The 16,751-nt window shown below is 41.0% G+C and overlaps 2 protein-coding genes across 3 annotated transcripts; one reads left to right on the top strand and one right to left on the bottom strand.

Moving 5' to 3' along the window:
- Positions 1-994: 994 nt before the first annotated feature.
- On the bottom strand, positions 995-12,571 carry mon1a (MON1 secretory trafficking family member A). 2 transcript variants are annotated; one of them, XM_042503659.1, is made up of 7 exons: positions 12,293-12,571; positions 11,444-11,533; positions 8,297-8,448; positions 4,098-4,481; positions 3,230-3,995; positions 2,968-3,115; positions 995-2,102 (listed from the first exon to the last, which is right to left on the bottom strand). In XM_042503659.1, the coding sequence occupies exons 3-7, from the start codon at positions 8,418-8,420 to the stop codon at positions 1,962-1,964; spliced, it is 1,563 nt and encodes a 520-aa protein (XP_042359593.1). In that variant the 5' UTR covers positions 8,421-8,448; positions 11,444-11,533; positions 12,293-12,571; the 3' UTR covers positions 995-1,961. The 2 variants fall into 2 exon arrangements, with proteins under 2 accessions (XP_042359593.1, XP_042359601.1); XM_042503667.1 differs by lacking the exons at positions 11,444-11,533; positions 12,293-12,571 and adding an exon at positions 8,965-9,070.
- On the top strand, positions 10,926-15,916 carry LOC121955637 (TRAF-interacting protein). The gene is made up of 16 exons (XM_042503678.1): positions 10,926-11,040; positions 11,288-11,406; positions 11,498-11,555; positions 11,650-11,733; positions 11,877-11,916; positions 11,994-12,121; positions 12,705-12,799; positions 13,239-13,352; positions 13,476-13,563; positions 13,651-13,740; positions 13,827-13,915; positions 14,017-14,172; positions 14,335-14,377; positions 14,457-14,561; positions 14,652-14,702; positions 15,506-15,916. The coding sequence occupies exons 2-16, from the start codon at positions 11,309-11,311 to the stop codon at positions 15,611-15,613; spliced, it is 1,347 nt and encodes a 448-aa protein (XP_042359612.1). The 5' UTR covers positions 10,926-11,040; positions 11,288-11,308; the 3' UTR covers positions 15,614-15,916.
- The last annotated feature ends 835 nt before the right edge of the window (positions 15,917-16,751 follow it).

The raw sequence follows: 16,751 nt of genomic DNA, 5'->3' as shown, positions 1-16,751 counted from the left end.
TACTGTACATTTAACCCCTGTTCCGTTACCATTCCTCTCTAACACAGAGCATCTGAGCTACTTGCGCTTCATATTGTTTATGCAACACACCAGCATGGATACTGGTCTTACATTGGGCTCTTGAAAGATGACGGTAGGCCTACTCATGATGATACACTAAAAAACAACAACAAATAAAATCCCAATTACATTAATGTGCAGTGTAGGGGAAAAAATAACTACTAACATATAATAGTTATCAATAATTACCTTATAAAATAAATTAAGTGTAATCAGTCACAGTTACTGTGAAAAAAATATTTATTTAAATTATTATCAGCGATTAAGGAAATATTTTGATCCTTGGGTAAAAGTACTAATACCACACTGTGAAAATACAGTCAGTACTAATGTAAAAGTAAGTAGATATAAGAAGAAACATGTACTTGAAGTATTAAAAGTGAAAGTACTCAATGCATAAAATGAATGAAATTAAGTTATAATAATCAATAAAAAGCACCCCAAATACTCAAAATTATTCAAAATAAATTATAAAATGATTCAAATGTTCAAATGTATAGAAATAATTGACAATGAATTCTCATTTGATCAGCTCATTTAATAATTGTCTGATCATTTTCCCTTTACCATAAACTGTTGGATAGTTTATGGTAAATATTCTAAAAAACTTTCTACATGCGAATCCTAATTTGTAAGGTAGCTAACTTTCAGATAAATGTACTGAAGTAAAAAAGTAAAATATTTCTTATTATTCTGGGATTACATAAGGTTCTTAAAATTGGTAGTAAGTGGAAAACAGAACATTTACTCAAGTACAGACACTTCATATCAGACATAATTATTATTCTTTTTACTTAACTACATTTATCTGACAGATGGAGTTACTACTTACTTTACAAAAAAAGACTTTAATTAATAACAAACATATAATCAATACCTGCTAAAAGAGTAAGAAAAGGCAAATGTCACAGTGAAGCAAGACACACAATCTGAGTCCCTTTTTTTACAAGCATTTTATTTACTTATATTTAATAATTATGGAATTGTGCCGCAGCCATTTTGGCTTTGTACAATGACCATTAGTTAAGGCATGATTAGTGGAGGCAAATGTGGCAACGCTGGATTCCTGAAGCAGAATCCCATGAAACACACTGAACCTTTATGATTAGACACAAGCAGGTAAAATCTCATACAATACTTTTTTTTAATTAGTATTATGGCAAAAAAAAGAAATTTTTCATGGACACTGGAAGATTAATGGACTGAAATTAAGACTGAAATGAACAATACATGTAAACACAAACAAATGACAGCAGTAAACAGACTCATGATCACATTTCTCTTGGAGTGCGTTTTGCATAAACAAAGTGCATAGAGGTCAAAATGACAATGGTTCTTACAGTTATTGGTCATCATGTAAAGATAAAACACAACAGGAATGTGGTTAACCCATATTTTGACAGTATGCTAACATGAGAATACATTCTACTGCAAGTCCTCGGAAAATTCCAGTTTTTTTAAATTTTCGGATTTTATTCTTGATTTTTAAGAACTGAGCATCTATAAAACGAAAACAGCATTTTTCATATTCTAAGAGGCATTATAGGTCTATAAGAGTAAAATAATCATTTATGAAACAACTTTAGCTGCGTAAAAACCCCGCCGGTCATGCTGTTATTCTGTCATTGATGGGGCTGATGCTGCTTCCATCTGTTGTTGTTGTTATCCAAATGTATAAAAATCTAGCCAGATAAAATACAGCTGTAACGTACCTTCAGAGCACAATCTACATCATCACAAATTTGTGAGGAGGAGGAACCCAGAAGCAAGGGGGGGGGAAAAGCGTAGCTCTGACAATCATCCGTGAACACTGAACTGCGTCATCTGCAGATGTCGTTAGCACCGGGCCAATCGAGGTTCAGGGCGACGCTTCTTGTTTCAGGTGAGCCGGCAGCGAGGGCTCAGTATGTGAGAGGACTCAGGATGAAGAGGCGATCCTCCTCCTTCCTGATCCACTTCAGCAGTTTGTTGACAGCAGACACAGCCAAAGCCTTGGTCCCGAGTGGGCTGAAGCAGAGGTAGAGCTCGAAGCCACTTGTCACCTGCAGGGAAGAAGAAGATCAAGAGGGTTAGACAAAAGAAATCATACCCCAGTTTCTCGTAAGCAGTCTCATGAAGAAACTATTTCCTATCAGCTAAACTAAACGCATCACGTCGCAGAAAGCGAGCATCTTCTCAGGGACGAGAGGCTCACGTTCATGACGGTGAAGATGTAATCACTAATGTCGGCCCAACGCTGAGCTTTAAATTTCGCTAGCTCAGTGGTGCGAGGTGACCTAGCAGTAGATGAATGCTTCTTCTGTGCAGTGATACCATTGGCGAGTATAGTTTGGTACAAAGAAAATAGTTCCTAAATGAAACTGCTCATAACAAGGTCTGTGGATTATTTCGAGTAACGGGGTCAAGACTTATGGAAAGAGGCACTGATGTTGAGTTTTTCAAATAAATTCTTTTGGCGTTTTGAGCACCACAAGCCGAGTGCTATCTAGTTCCACTATGTTGGAGTGAAGGCAGACATATCTAAGGCCGATATCTCCAACACTCAGCAGCTCACAGCAAAACAGTCAAGACTGATAAACAGCACTACAGGAAAGAGAAAAAACACGTATTTTTGATTTGTGGATGAACTGTCCCTTAATATAAATCTCTAGGAAATGATCACTGCAGACAATTTGTATAAAAAAGGCCTTACTGTTTGACAGCATTTTTAGATAACAACCTTTTTATGCAACAATTATTCAATTCAGTGACCAACATATACAGCGTTGTGATGCTCTGATCAGTTTCGTGGATGACGTATTTCCTAATTTCATGCTGTGTGAAACTGAAACTCTGTTGTGAAAATTAAGACGGAGCAGTTGTATAAAATGTTAAATACTGCAAAAGACCGGACACATTTCGTCTCACCCATGCCAGCATGTTTTCAGTTTCACTGCAGCGGTAGAAGGAGCGGAGAGGTCTGGTTGGATGATGCAAGTGGCTGTGGAGGTCCTGATACAATCCCATCAGCCTTTCCTGCTCTTCATCAGACTGGTACACCTCCGGAAACTCTGGACTGGATAAAAAGAAATAAAGAGTATCTTGTCAAGATTTGCACTCAAAGTCAAGGATTTGGCATGTTTGTGACCTCATTTCAACACACGTAAACTTCAGCGGACGCCCTGCCCACCTGGTGTACAGCCCTGAGCTCTTTGATTTGTACAGGAAGTGCCTGAGCTCCGGGATGCCGACCTGCTCCACAGAGTAGCTGGGACATTTTAGCGCCTCCTTCAGGGCCTGGTAGGCACTGCGCTTGCTCAGCCTCTCCATGAACCGCTGCTTGCAGTCGGACATGTTAAAAAAGTCCTCTCGGTCGGTTGAGACCAGGATGAGGCAGAGCTCGGACGCGTGCTCCAGGTAAGAAATGTGAGCGTGGAAAAATCCAGCAGTGTTGAACTTTGGCAGACAGATTGGCGTCCAGCCTTCACCCTCTCGAAAGGACGAGGAGGAGCCGACGAGGTTGAAGACCAGGTGCAAGTCTATGTGGTGCAGGAACTGGTCCTTTTTCCTCACCAGAGTAACAAGGCGGTCGCCCGCAAGCAGGATGGAGAACACCAGGCTCTTGGATTTGGCGGCCTGCAGGCTCGATGAGACAACGTCCCTGGCGGAGCTGGCCAGAGGCAGGCAGGTGACGGCGCTGAGGAGCAGGCCAGGGTCTCGGTCCAGTCGATGCAGCAGGTTGTCGGTGAGGTACTCGGAGCCGGCCAGCAGGCGGCGGAGGTCGTAGTTCTGCTTGTGCTGGAAGATGTGGTTGAGCTGGGTGAGGGTGAGCAGGCTGACGATCTGATAGTAGATGTACTGCAGCTCCCGCAGCAGCTCCTTGTCTGTCTGACAGGTTCGGGACACACCCACCAGCACCAGAGGGCTCTTGGTGAGGAAAACCACTTTACAGCCATCTGACAAACAAAATGTTGACATAGTTTACACAGATTCAACAAAGCTCAAAAAAAGCACTTTGACCTATTTATTTTTAGCTATAAACCAGAGTATATTCTGACCTGCATGTATGGAACGAATGATGTTCTTCTCGGCCTCAACGAAGGATACAAGAGCCATCATCACCCCCATGGTGCTGGACAGAGCCTCCTCCGTGCCGTAGCGAGTGTAGATTGGCTTTCCAGCCTCACTCAGCACAAACACGTGTTTTTTGTGGCTCCTCCACGCCTCACTGGACACGTCTTCCTCTTTAGTCCTGCTTTCTAATGTGATGTCATTGTTGTGCTGCTCCTCTATGGTTTTCTCTCCCACCAGCACCTTGAGCTCCTCTGAACAGTCACCTGGTTGGTCCAGTTCGGCATCTCTCTGAACCTCTTCCTCAGCCTCAGCGGTCAGATCCTCGAAAGACTGTGCATGGACGAACATAGCACTCTTCTGACCGGCACCTGCGTCAAAGTAGGGACAAATGACTGTCAAATGTTTGTCAGAGTAAGATATGGATGGATAAGAATAAATAAATAAGCCTATAAAACAATAAAGCACCGTCGGAGGCTGTTTTTGGTTGTCTGTTTTGCATCTGTTGCCCGGCTCAGGAACATCTCATCCACGGCATGGGTGACGGTCACCAGTGGTTCCCGTAAAAAAGCTCGGGGAAGTGGCTTTGTTTAATGGCAGTGGAATGGTTAACCGGGCATACATTTGCCAAATCAACCACTTAGTCCTCATTCTTTAAGTCTTTTCTCTTGTAAAAATAAAAACCACCAAACAACAGGTTATGTAAAGTATAAATCGTCCCTTTGTCTGAGTTGTGCAAGCCTGTGTGCTTTTTTTCTTTGCATAGTTTCAAAAGAAGCTTCAATGAAAAGGTGAGATTCATACTCTATCTGAAGTGTTTCTTAAACAAGAGTTTTCAGGTTTACAGGACAAGGACTCCAAGAAGAAGACAAACCGGTTGGTTGGCAAATTTACATCTGCTTAACTTCCCCAACTCTGCAGAGCAGCGCACATCCGCTTTCCGAAGATATTTTTTATGGTAACCATCCAGGACTGTCTCCAAAACGGTGGGTGATACGGTCCCAAACTGGGATAATGTTGGCCAAAAAAAGGTGGCAGAAAGAGCCGGTAAATGATCCAGAAATGTACACTTGGATGCTTGTACTATGCCATGTCAATTTATAATGTAGGGTTTTATCATTATACTAAAAAAAGAAAAGAAAAAGAAAGATAAGAAAAACTCCCCACATAAGAAAACCTATCTTCCCTGAACACTGCCCGATAATACTCCCAGTCCAGGATAAGCCTCAAATACAGTGTTTTATTTGGTCTATTAATGAACATTTTATGACAAAAAACAAGCATTGTCCTACTTTTGGCTATTGCTTTTTAGCGGAGTCAAGATAAGAGAAATGAATAGACTCTGGTCACGGCTCATCTAATTTAGAGAAAGGACAAGTCTGATAATGACTCAGAGAGAAACTGCAAAAATGCCGTGTTTATCTCAAGACTCAGTAGATATAATCCAGGAAAGTTACATCATTTTTCCTGTCAGAGTTGGATTTGTTCAAGCTGGATGTGACATATCTGTGCAGCTGCTGACATGCTTTAACCGAGACACTTTTTCACAGACCTCCGTCAGGATGTGTCCGTCACAGTATATGTCTCACACTGTTAGTGTGACAAGGCTTTCCTAATAACTTAAACCTTTTGTCTCCTGAACAAAGAGATGATCACTATTATTCAGTGTAGTCTCACAGAGCACAAAACTAACGACGCATTCAGGTGCTTCTGTCAATTCAATCGTTTTCAGATCAAAAACACAAAAAAAAACACATTCCCCTAAAACAACAATTTGACATGCAGAGTACAAAAACACGGTATTGAGATCACAAGTTCAACATTTCTTTGCACAACAGGATGTGCATATTCATGCTCTCGCTCTCTCCCACACACACACACACACACACACACACACACACACACACACTCCTTCCCATAACACTGCGTGATTATAAAATTGTAAAATGGAGAACTGTAGTCTATACCCAAGTATTGCCCAAGTATTACTGTCATACTTTGGGCATGTTGTTTCACTTAAGTATTGACTGAAAACCAGTCCGCCACAAATCTTTTCTTTTCTTTTCTTTAATGTGGTAACAATCAGAAACTAAATTTTGGCCAAACACCAATGAGAAAATGACAAAAGGTTTAATTGTGTGTCGTTACAGTCTGCAAAAGAGTCATTAATTCGAATTGAAGACAGTGGATTTCTCAGTATCCGTGGGCTGATGTATGAGCAGCCCCACTGGAAACTGCTTCTTTGTATAAGGGATGCTGTTGTACTGTAAACGTTATACTCGTGTACTGTAAACTTTTTGGATGTTTTGTAATATAATCTCATGGGGGACACTTAAAGGACCTCTTTACAATATTCAGAGCATTTCTATGATTCAGGTTGTCTGGATGTAAGGAAACCATGAGAGGAGAGAGGAAACGAGCAGATACGTTTTAAGAGATGTGAGAAATTGTTTCCTCTGAACCATCACATGAAGTGACGGCAGCAGCTGATCGAGGCCGCTGCTGGTTGTTTGGGTGCAATAAGCATAATGTGATGCTCACACATAACTGAAGAAAAGTCGGAAAATAAAGCATGGCCTTCAACTGCTGCGTTCACTGAACGAGCAGCAGCAGCGTTGTGTCCGAGAGGGCCTTCACTGACAGAGTTAATGCAATACTCATGATTATGATTGATGATGATCATATTGTGTATTTTGGTGTGCCCTCCGTGCCATACGCACAGCGCGTAACGCAGCGGCACTGCAGCTGATCTTAGCTGGATCAGCTGTCAGTCGGCTTCAACAGCTGGAGAGACTTTCAATGGAGTTTATGTCACTTAGATGCCGGCCTGTCAGTGGCAGAGCAGCAGAGTTTCTCTGTTTAACAAACACAGCAACAGCCTGCGCTCTGTTTTTATACTGTACTGTGTCCCCGTTTACATTTATCTTATTTAGGGTATTTATTAATGGCATCTGTAGGCTATTTATTTATTTTCTGATTGTAAATGTATTATTCAATAATCCAGCATATGGTCACGGTGTGTTTTAAACAATGGAAATATAATATTTATAAGACCAAATGTTTCAGGGAAAATGTAAATTCTGTTTGTCATGAAACCTGATGACCAGGACCGATCAGCCTCACATGTGACTCAAAGAAAATTACCAGTAAAAAGTGTTTCTTGCTGATAGACAGACTCTCTCGGACTTTAACTATCTCAATTATAACAGTTGATGGGGAAATAGCAGCTCCTGATTTTTTTTTTATTTTAATAAATGAAGACAGTTGGTTTTGGTCCTTTTGTTGTTCAGATTTTTAGCTCGTGAATCAGAAGACTGGCAAAATAATAAACTTGGGAGTGATGGCTTGAATTTAATCTTTGATGCGTCTTCACGGATGTAAAGTTTTGCTCGTGGATAAATGAGACTTGGAATATAATGCAAGAGATTTGCGAGCGTTCGTAAACACAGAGAGCAAATGGCTGCAAAACTCTCATTGATGGTGGCTAATTGCTGAGATTTACTTGCTCTGATGAAAAAAAAAGTCAGTCACAAACTCGACTGTTTCATCTCTTGTTAAAAAAGAAGCCGATTTTACTCCCTGGCTGTATACATTACACTTCTTTGCTGAAAGGCTGTGTGTTGGCAATAATCTGGGGATACAAGAGTCACAAAACACCATAGTACACCACCATTAATTACAAATCCATACTGTGTATTTCAGAATAAAATCGCAATCCTCAAGTGTATCAACCTTTTCTGACACCACAACTTTGCTTTGTTTATGTCTGCTAACAGGAAATATCTGCAGTAAGGTAGCCTAACTGTGTGTTTGCTTGCTCACCCTCTGCTTATGAAAACAACTTACAAACTGTATGATAGTCATGCCATCATGAGGTGAATGGGGAAAAAAAAGAAGTGATCTTGTTTGAAAAACCAAAATCGTGTGGTAGGCTACATGTAGGTTAGTTATTTTGCCCATGATAGGTCCCTGAGTTGGACTTTGGACGTGCCTGCTGTTAACTGCCTATAATTGTGAGTTCACACACAACACATTTTCAGTATATTTAACAGGAGAAGAGAGACAACCCTTCTGCCATGGCTGAGATGAGAAGCCGATGAGATTCAGATTTATATGAAACTTAAATTACAGTATAGGTCTGTCTGCTGACAATCTGCACTGAGTGCTGAGTGTGGACCAGCCTCACCTGGTTCAGTACCCTCCACCAGACCTGGTGTGGGACTTTCTGCCCTCTCTGAGCGAAGGCGGTCCACCGGAGCCAGAGTGCCATTCTCCCAGGACGCAGTCACCCTTTGGGCTTCTCCATCCATCACTGCTATTTATGTCAGGGGTTCACAGCTGCAGGACACACGGACACACAGAGGGAGAGCTATGGGACCAAAGGTCAACAGCTTCGTGACTGAGCCTATGACTGAAGATCCAGCTGGTTATGATGTGCTATAATTATGACATAATCACCACCGTGCACGTCATTGACATTTTATGGTCTGACATTAACCCTTCAAACTTTCTGAGACGTCAGAACTACAGCTGGGTCCTAATTATGTTGCTTTAAGCAATGGCTAGGTTGATGCTACATTTTGAAGACAAAATAAGAGACTCTTTAAAGTAACATTTCCCCTTCGTGTTTCCGACATGCATTTCTAAATAAGTCTTTCTCTTTTCTTGTCTCCTAGTCTTCCGCTTCAGTGAGACATCTGGTATGACGATGAAAACTTCAAAGGCTAACGGTCACTTTGATAGCTAACTTTAGCAGATGGTCCACAGTGTCTAAAGCTAGCTTACTCTGGTTTCACCGCCTTCATTGTGAAAAAGATCTCTCGTGATTTGTTCAGTTATTTCCAAATTTATTACCTTTCATATCCGGAGCTGTCTGCATCTGATCGTTGTGCTCCACAACTGGCTTGTCACGTTGACAGCAACTAACGTTAGCTAACAAGCAGTGACAAGACTGAAGTAGTTTCTCTTGCTCGTCAACATGCCCCGTTAGGTTGCGGAGCTAGGAATTGTGGGATATGAAGTTCTCTTCCAGAGATTTCCTTTAGAGCGGTAAACAGGCAGATTTGATTCGAAAAAACAGAAGAAATTAGTGAAATATTTGTGAATGTATCTGGTAGCTCCATGTTGCATACTTGCATGATGTAGTTTGTGCTGTTATTTCACAAAACAGTTAACGTTAGATAAATATTTGATCTTGACGGTGCATTCAAAGCACTCGGGACATCAGACAACTGTACGAGCACATTATTGGGATACTTGAATGTACTTCACTTTTTGGTATATGTAAAACAGGGACAGTGTACAATATATGTATCGCACCCGACAAAGTGCAACGCTTATTTTAATCTGTTGTCTTGGGGGTCTATATACTGCGCATAAAGCAATCGAAAAATGACAACTTCATGTGACATTAATAAATACATATTCCTTTAGGACAAACCAGTGCATAATTGTTGAGGGAATACATAAAAAATAATAGAGTTCTATTATCATAAATAAAACATAAACATCATCCACCCGTTACTTGAGAATGAGTAATTAATTTATGTGGAATGATGAAAAACCTGGAACAAAAGTTCTCATTGGTCTAAAAATATTCTATGAATTAATTACGAAAATACTTTGTCTGTGTTAAAAAAACACATAATTATCAGTAAAACATATATTTCATTCACAGTGAATGTGTGTATGAAAGAGATATAATTATGGAAACAAAATGTATTTATTGCAAATTAATCACGAAGCAGTTAATTTGGTTGGCCCTGATGAATTTTAGCTTCTCTGTTTTCAACCACAGCAGCACTGAGATTCTTCCAGTGGCACTAGCCCTGTGGCAGCCTGTGGCAATCTTAGACAGCCTGTGGCAATCTTAGACAGCCTGTGGCAGGCGCCAGGCTGCAGCAGGCTGCAGCAGCTTGCCATGGCAAAGCTGCATCAGTGTCCTAATGTCAGAGAATGTCAGGGGGTGCCCTTATTACCAGAGTGTCACAGTTTGCCACAGGATGCCACAAGCTGCCACAGTGTGTCACAGGGTGCCATGCAGTGCCAGAAATTACACACCCTAACCAACAAAATAGTGGCACCCTGTGACACCCTCTTATACCTTTTATACAAACAGGAAGAAAGATCTTCATGGTGTAAATACTCAGTATAAAACATGAAAAATAAGATTAACATGCTTGGTACACAATCATGCTAAAACTGATTTATGGCTGCTGACCTGTCCTGCACACAGGTAATTTGTCTCCACCTTAGTTGACAGCAGGTGGATGGGGACATGTCTTAACTGCAGAGTAAGTGCTGCAAGCATGCCACAGGGGGTTGCGAATTGCCACCAGTTAAGAGAAGCATTATCATTATACACATATTTTTCCTTCTTTTTTTTAAATTTCATTACTATTTTTTTGAGTGGGTACTAGTGTTTCTATTTTACTTACTACCTCCGCTTTTGTTTCCTCTCTGTTGGATTGATCAGTTATTACTGTCTTTGTTCTATTTGAAAAAAAAAAATCAATAAACAGATTGTGGGGAAAACGCTATGTTTCAAAGGCATTGTTGTGTTTTTGTTTGTTTATTAATTTTTTTTGTGGTTTTACAAAGTTAATCGTCTTTAAATACCTCGTAAAGTCATCTTCAAGAAAATGGGTGTACAGGCATAGACATATACACAGGTATTTATTATAAATTTACAAATGTATTTATTTTATCTACACGCGTCCGAGCAGCACCTGAATGCAGCGTAGGGGGCGGGGCTTGCGTTTGAACGTACAGCGCGGAAACGGAACAACTATTGTGTTCGCGTTAACTAACGCAGGGTCGCGTCTCAAAGAGTCACTGAATAATAACTCGCCTAAATGTCATATTCCCCGTAAGATTAGGATGCTTGATCTCGTCGCTCATGTCTGCGCAGTAACTTAACGTCTTCGTTTCGTAAGTATGGCAACTTTTGATAAGAGAGCTAACGTTAACCGAAGCTAACTCGCGTTAGCATAGCAACATGTTGACGAGTGCGCGACCAGTTATGTGTTATGTGTTACTGCTAGCTTATAACCGCGAGATATTAACAACAAACATTAGAGCTTTAGTCAAGCAAGTTTCGTTAGCACAAACAGTTATGTTCAGAGTCAGCAGAACACTGTGTGTTAAGTAATATTGGTGTATGGTCTGTTTATAACAGGGTAATCGTTGTGACAGCAAGATGCCTATCCGAGCATATTGCACAATTTGCTCCGACTTTTTCGATCACTCCAGAGATGTTGCTGCTATCCACTGCGGACACACTTTCCACTATGAATGGTAACCCGACACAGAAAGTAAAATCTAAAGCACTCACATTTATGGCATGTTATTGATGGCTTATAATCCCCCTTCCCTCCTCTCTCTTCAGTCTTCTCCAGTGGTTTCAGACAGCCCCCACCAAAACCTGTCCACAGTGTAGAAAACAGGTAAAGGACTTTACACGAAAAAATACTACACTAAACTGAACCAACTTGCCAAACAGAAAAAAAAAACTATAATATTGTTGTGCTTTGTGAGCAGGTCAGCACCAGACACATTATCAGCAAACTGTTCTTTGACATTGGTGGAGAAGAAGAGGGCACTGCGGACCCGGAGAGCTTACAGGTATTTATCAGTATCTGGTGTGAGATTTTTGCAGAGAAATTGTGTGTCAGTCATAAAATGTGCAACTTTCAATGCCAAAGCGATTGTAGTATTTGATCCGGATTTGATTTCGCGTGTCGTGTTTTTGTTTTTCTGTTTGTCAGAATGAGCTTGATCGCATGAAGGCGCTCTTAAGCTCTAAAGGTAAGAAACTGTAGAAATGTAGCTGCTGATGCCCGATTCTTCAAAACTGGTTCATCATCTGTCTGATCACATTGTAGAGCAAGACTGGCGGGACAAACAGAAGATGGTGGACAGTTTGAGGGACACTGTGGACAAGCAGAGGAGAGACCTGGACAGTGTGCGGAAAGAGATTATGGAAAAGGAGATGTTGTGTTCTGCCCTCAGAGTAAGCCGTCTGTTTTCTGTTATTTAACCACATTTTTATACTGACTCACATCTCATACTGTCTCTGCAGCGCCTTTTGTTTATTTGTATATCTGCGGCCTCTAAATAAGTTGGAAGTAGTCGCCCACAGACGACGTGGGATGTGACCAGCTCGCTGTATTTTGTTACTCACCGTTTTTGGTTGATGATTTTGTGTTCCTCGGGTTTTGGTTGACTGCAGATGTTTGGAGAGTTTCTGTGTGATGCTGAACTTATTTGTCACGTTCAAACGAAATCAAAATACCCCAAAATAAAACAAGCAAAGTTCAAATAAATGGGGTAAAAAACGGATTTATCAGACTACAAAACCGGAATTGACCAAAAAACACAAAGAGTTATATGATATCCCATAGCGTCTGTCAAACCTTCTTAGAGGCCGAAATAAAGTTGAAGACTGTGTCCTCCTTGGCGTCTTAACTAATTTTCTCACACCTGCCTTTAATGAGATGGCAGGTCAGGGGATGCATTCGAGGGATCCTCCAAAAAATGGGAAATTATAAAGGCTTGCTAGAAAAGGCTCTAACATGTATAATTGCTTGTGACAGAAACAGATGACATACCTGGAGACACAACAGAATGAAACTCAGGCCGCAAAGGAGGAAGCCCGAAGACTCAGGACCAAGATGAAAACCTTTGAGAGGTATCTGCACTAAGACAAGTACTGTCTAATTTAAACTTCTGGGTAGGGTCCCAGTTTGTAAATCACAATATTGACTATTCTACAAATATGGAAACAAAATGACAGTCTTGAATATCTAAACATTGTGTATGTCTATAGGCTTAAACTTCCATAAGTTAAATTTGTGCCTGATAAGGGGGCTGAATAAAAATCATTTCCAATAATATACAAGCAAGGAAAGAAAGAAGATTAACTGTTAATTTCCCTCAGCTAGAGCAGTCAGATAAGTTCAATAAAGAAACAATTTATGACAACAATGATAACACAACAATCAGATTTTTTTAGAGTTAGTTTAGTGTGACAATAATGTATCAAAATATATTCTGTCTCTGCATAATACTGTCTTCAATTGGAAATAAAACACTCATGCTTTGCACTAAAACTGCTGGTTTGGCCCCAGCCTGGATGTGTTGTTGCAGGGCCAGAGAGCCGAGGTGGAGTCCATGATCACAGATATGGGTGTCAGCCAGGCGGCTGTGGAGCAGCTCTCCATCTACTGCATCTCGCTCAAAAAGTAAAGAGGGTCACAGTGACACATCATTTTCACACTACGCTGTCGTAGAGCTTTAGTCCCAATGAATGCAGCCTCCCTGACGCCACTGACGATACACTCACTATCATCTCCTCCCTTTTTTAGAGAGTATGATAACCTTAAAGGAAGCCTGAAGTCTTCAAACGACATGTGCGAGAAGCTCAAGAGAGAAGTGCTCTCCTCAAACAATAAGGTAACGTTATGTTAGTACGTCACCACACACAGGAATCAGGTCTTGAATGTGGAATCTCCGAAGTAAAGGTTTTGTGTGTTATTTTAGTTACACAAAGCCACAGTGGAGGTGAATCATACCAAAGAGGACGTGAAGTCTCTGCAGAACGATCTGGCCAATGCTGACAAAGAGATCTCTGTAAGGCACATCTGCCAGCTCTGCTTTTTCTTTTCAGTATCAGAGTAATTCATGATTGAGATTTCTGCATGTGTGTCTGTCCGCAGAGCCTGAAGAAGAAAGTGGAGTTTCTTCAGAGGACTCTGAGCACCCCGACACGGACAAACGAAGCCCTGAGTCGGCTCGTCTTTGAAAGGTGTGTCGCTCTGCCACCGGACTGAAATCTCCACAGACTTTACTCGTCTAAACATAAACCATGTTTGATTGACTGATGACTTTTCTGTGTCCTTCTTTAAGCCCGGCCCCAGTCGAGCTTAAGCAGCCTCGCCTCCACCAGCCCGCAGACAGCGAGGACATTGACCTTAACATGACTTATGATGTCACTACGCCAGATGATGTGGCCAAGAAACCGTCACAGTTCCAATCCAAGAAAATGCGCCTCAATCCTCCAGCGTGAGTTCAGTAGCTTATTGCGAGAATATGTGTGATGCTCTGATCTAAAATGTGGAAGCTGCTGCTGTGTGTTCACAACATAATACTTTGAAATCTGTTTTTGTTCACTAAATTATTAAGTAGACGCGCCTTAAAATGTTATGTAACTGCTTTACTTTTTAGGTCGTCTTTGTCAAAACACGAGAAAAGTTCATCTTTTAGCAAGGTAGGTTTGTAAATGTCACTCAGTCAGGTCCATTTTAAAATGAGTTGCAGATGTCTTACGATATTTTGTCTTATCTCAGGCTCGAGACGAGGATGGATCCATGGATCCTTTTATGAGGAACTCCCTCCTCTTCAGAAAGAAGACTCTCGGCAGCATGTTGGACCCTCAGAGGAAGCTCGGAGCTGTACGTACATTCAACAGCTCCTGCACTTCAGGTTGAATGTTTTAATGTATTTGTCCTTGTAGTTGTTTGATTAAATATTTCTTGTTTCAGGTCAGAACTGGTTATGATGGTTTAGGAGGACGCACTAAATTCATCCAACCTGTATCCTTTTTTTGTCATATGGAACGTTTGTGCGTTTCTTTATTTAATCACTAATTCTGATCATTAATGTTAGAGATGTCGATGTATTTTTAGTGAAATATTCATGCTGCAGGGCAATATTCAACTAAAGGTATATTTGAAGGTATACCCTCTGTTTGATACCTATAATTATAGGTATCAAACAAAAGTAATCCCTCTAAGTCATCACTTATAACCTACTAGAAGTGTATGGCTGTGTATTTATCTGCAGCGACTCTGCCCTCTGCCTGTATTTTTTTTAATTTTCCTTTATGATCCTGTGTTCAGGGTGTCACCTGGAACAGTGTGCAGGTATACAAGATTTTATATACACGATCATTTTATATTTGCTATGATAAACCTATTGCACGTGACCTACCCAGCTCTAAGTGGCAGACAGACACAGTCGTTAACATAGTGGAGCATTTTGCAGCAAAAGAGCCAGATACAACTCAAAACACAGTTTACATATTAGGTGCCTTCATCAGATGGCCATATTGAGCGCTTCAGAGTTCAAATGTTGATGCTGAATGTTAATATATGTTGAGTGTCTTTTTTTTTGTTATGCAGAGGCAATGATACTCACTATCATGTTAGCCCTCGCTGCCTATTGTTGTATTAAACCTTGTTTCACTGATCCCAGTCGGCAAAAAATGACTGCAGCTTTAACAATCCTGGAAAAAGAGAAAATTCATCAGCAAATAAACATTCCAGTAAATGATTAAGACAGAAAAAAACAGCAATGTGTAAAGTGCATCATACCTTAACTAAGCACCTCGCTCCAGTCTCCTTTATCAGAGATTCGCCCGCTGATGAAAGCTAAAAGGAAAAAGGTAACAAGGCCTCAACCCAAGCTTGCTACTTGTCTGACACTGGATGGGTTCCTGGAGTAAATATTAACCTCTCCTTCCCCCCGGATGTGGAGTTGAAAGTCAGGATGCTGTGTGATGTAGCGTGTTTGTGCTGCTCCTGCACACAGAACCAGCCTGGCAGCGGTTCTGCCGCTCAGCACCAAACAGGACTCTCTGAACTCTAAAGGTAGTGACTGACTCCCACCTGGCCACCAGATGCTGGGTTTTTGGTGACATCAGCAAAGATGCTGTACATTTTTTCCTGTGGAGACTGTGTCTGGACCAGACTCCGTGTTGGAGCCTTTTCTTGTTTTGTGTGTGTGTGTGTGTGTGAGTGTGAGAGTGAGTGAGTGAGTGAGTGAGTGAGTGAGTGAGTGAGTGAGTGAGTGAGTGAGTGAGTGAGTGAGTGAGTGAGTGAGTGTGTGTGTGAGATAAACCGACCTTCCTGTGAAGCAGTCGCGGCCTTTTCTTGGTTCGTGTTGTGTGTGTGTGGTGTGTGTGTGTGTGTGTGTGTGTGTGTGTGTGTGTGTGTGTGTGTGTGTGTGAGTGAGTGAGTGAGTGAGTGAGTGAGTGAGTGAGTGAGTGAGTGAGTGAGATAAACCGACCTTTCTGTGAAGCAGTCGATTGTCAGTGCTGTGTTTTTTTGTCATTGGTAATCACTGATGTGTCTGCTCTCTATACCATCTTTATTTAAAACCTGGAACACCAACATGTGGATATACTTTAGGTATTTTTTAGTTTGACTGGATCTGCCAGATGTAAACCGATTCAATTAATAAACAATATTTTTTTTATTAAGGTTTGTGTGGGGTCTACAAACAATTCCCTCTTGGCTGTTCTTTAATTGACAAACATTTAGGGGTGCTCTCCTGCAGAGGGCAGTACAAACAGTGTTTTCTTACATGAGAACATGAATCTTTCAGCCCTCCTGCACTGTGAGGAAAAATGTCCTGCACATGGTCACTGCTGAAACCATCAGTACTGAAAAGGCTGCACCCAGCACAGAAGGAGAAATAAATCCTCAAGAAAACATTATTTAAAAGACCTTCAGTAAAACCTGAGTTGGACATTATGGTCAAGTAACAAAAAGTAGACTAAAAATCATATCCTGGCAAATAAATGACTGCTTTTAATTTTAGGAGTAACCTCATTAGATGAATACTGTTTGCATAAATGAGAA

The sequence above is a fragment of the Plectropomus leopardus genome, chromosome 2 (genome assembly GCF_008729295.1).
Source record: "Plectropomus leopardus isolate mb chromosome 2, YSFRI_Pleo_2.0, whole genome shotgun sequence".
Lineage (NCBI taxonomy): Eukaryota > Metazoa > Chordata > Actinopteri > Perciformes > Serranidae > Plectropomus > Plectropomus leopardus.
This window is presented reverse-complemented; position numbering and strand designations above follow the sequence as displayed.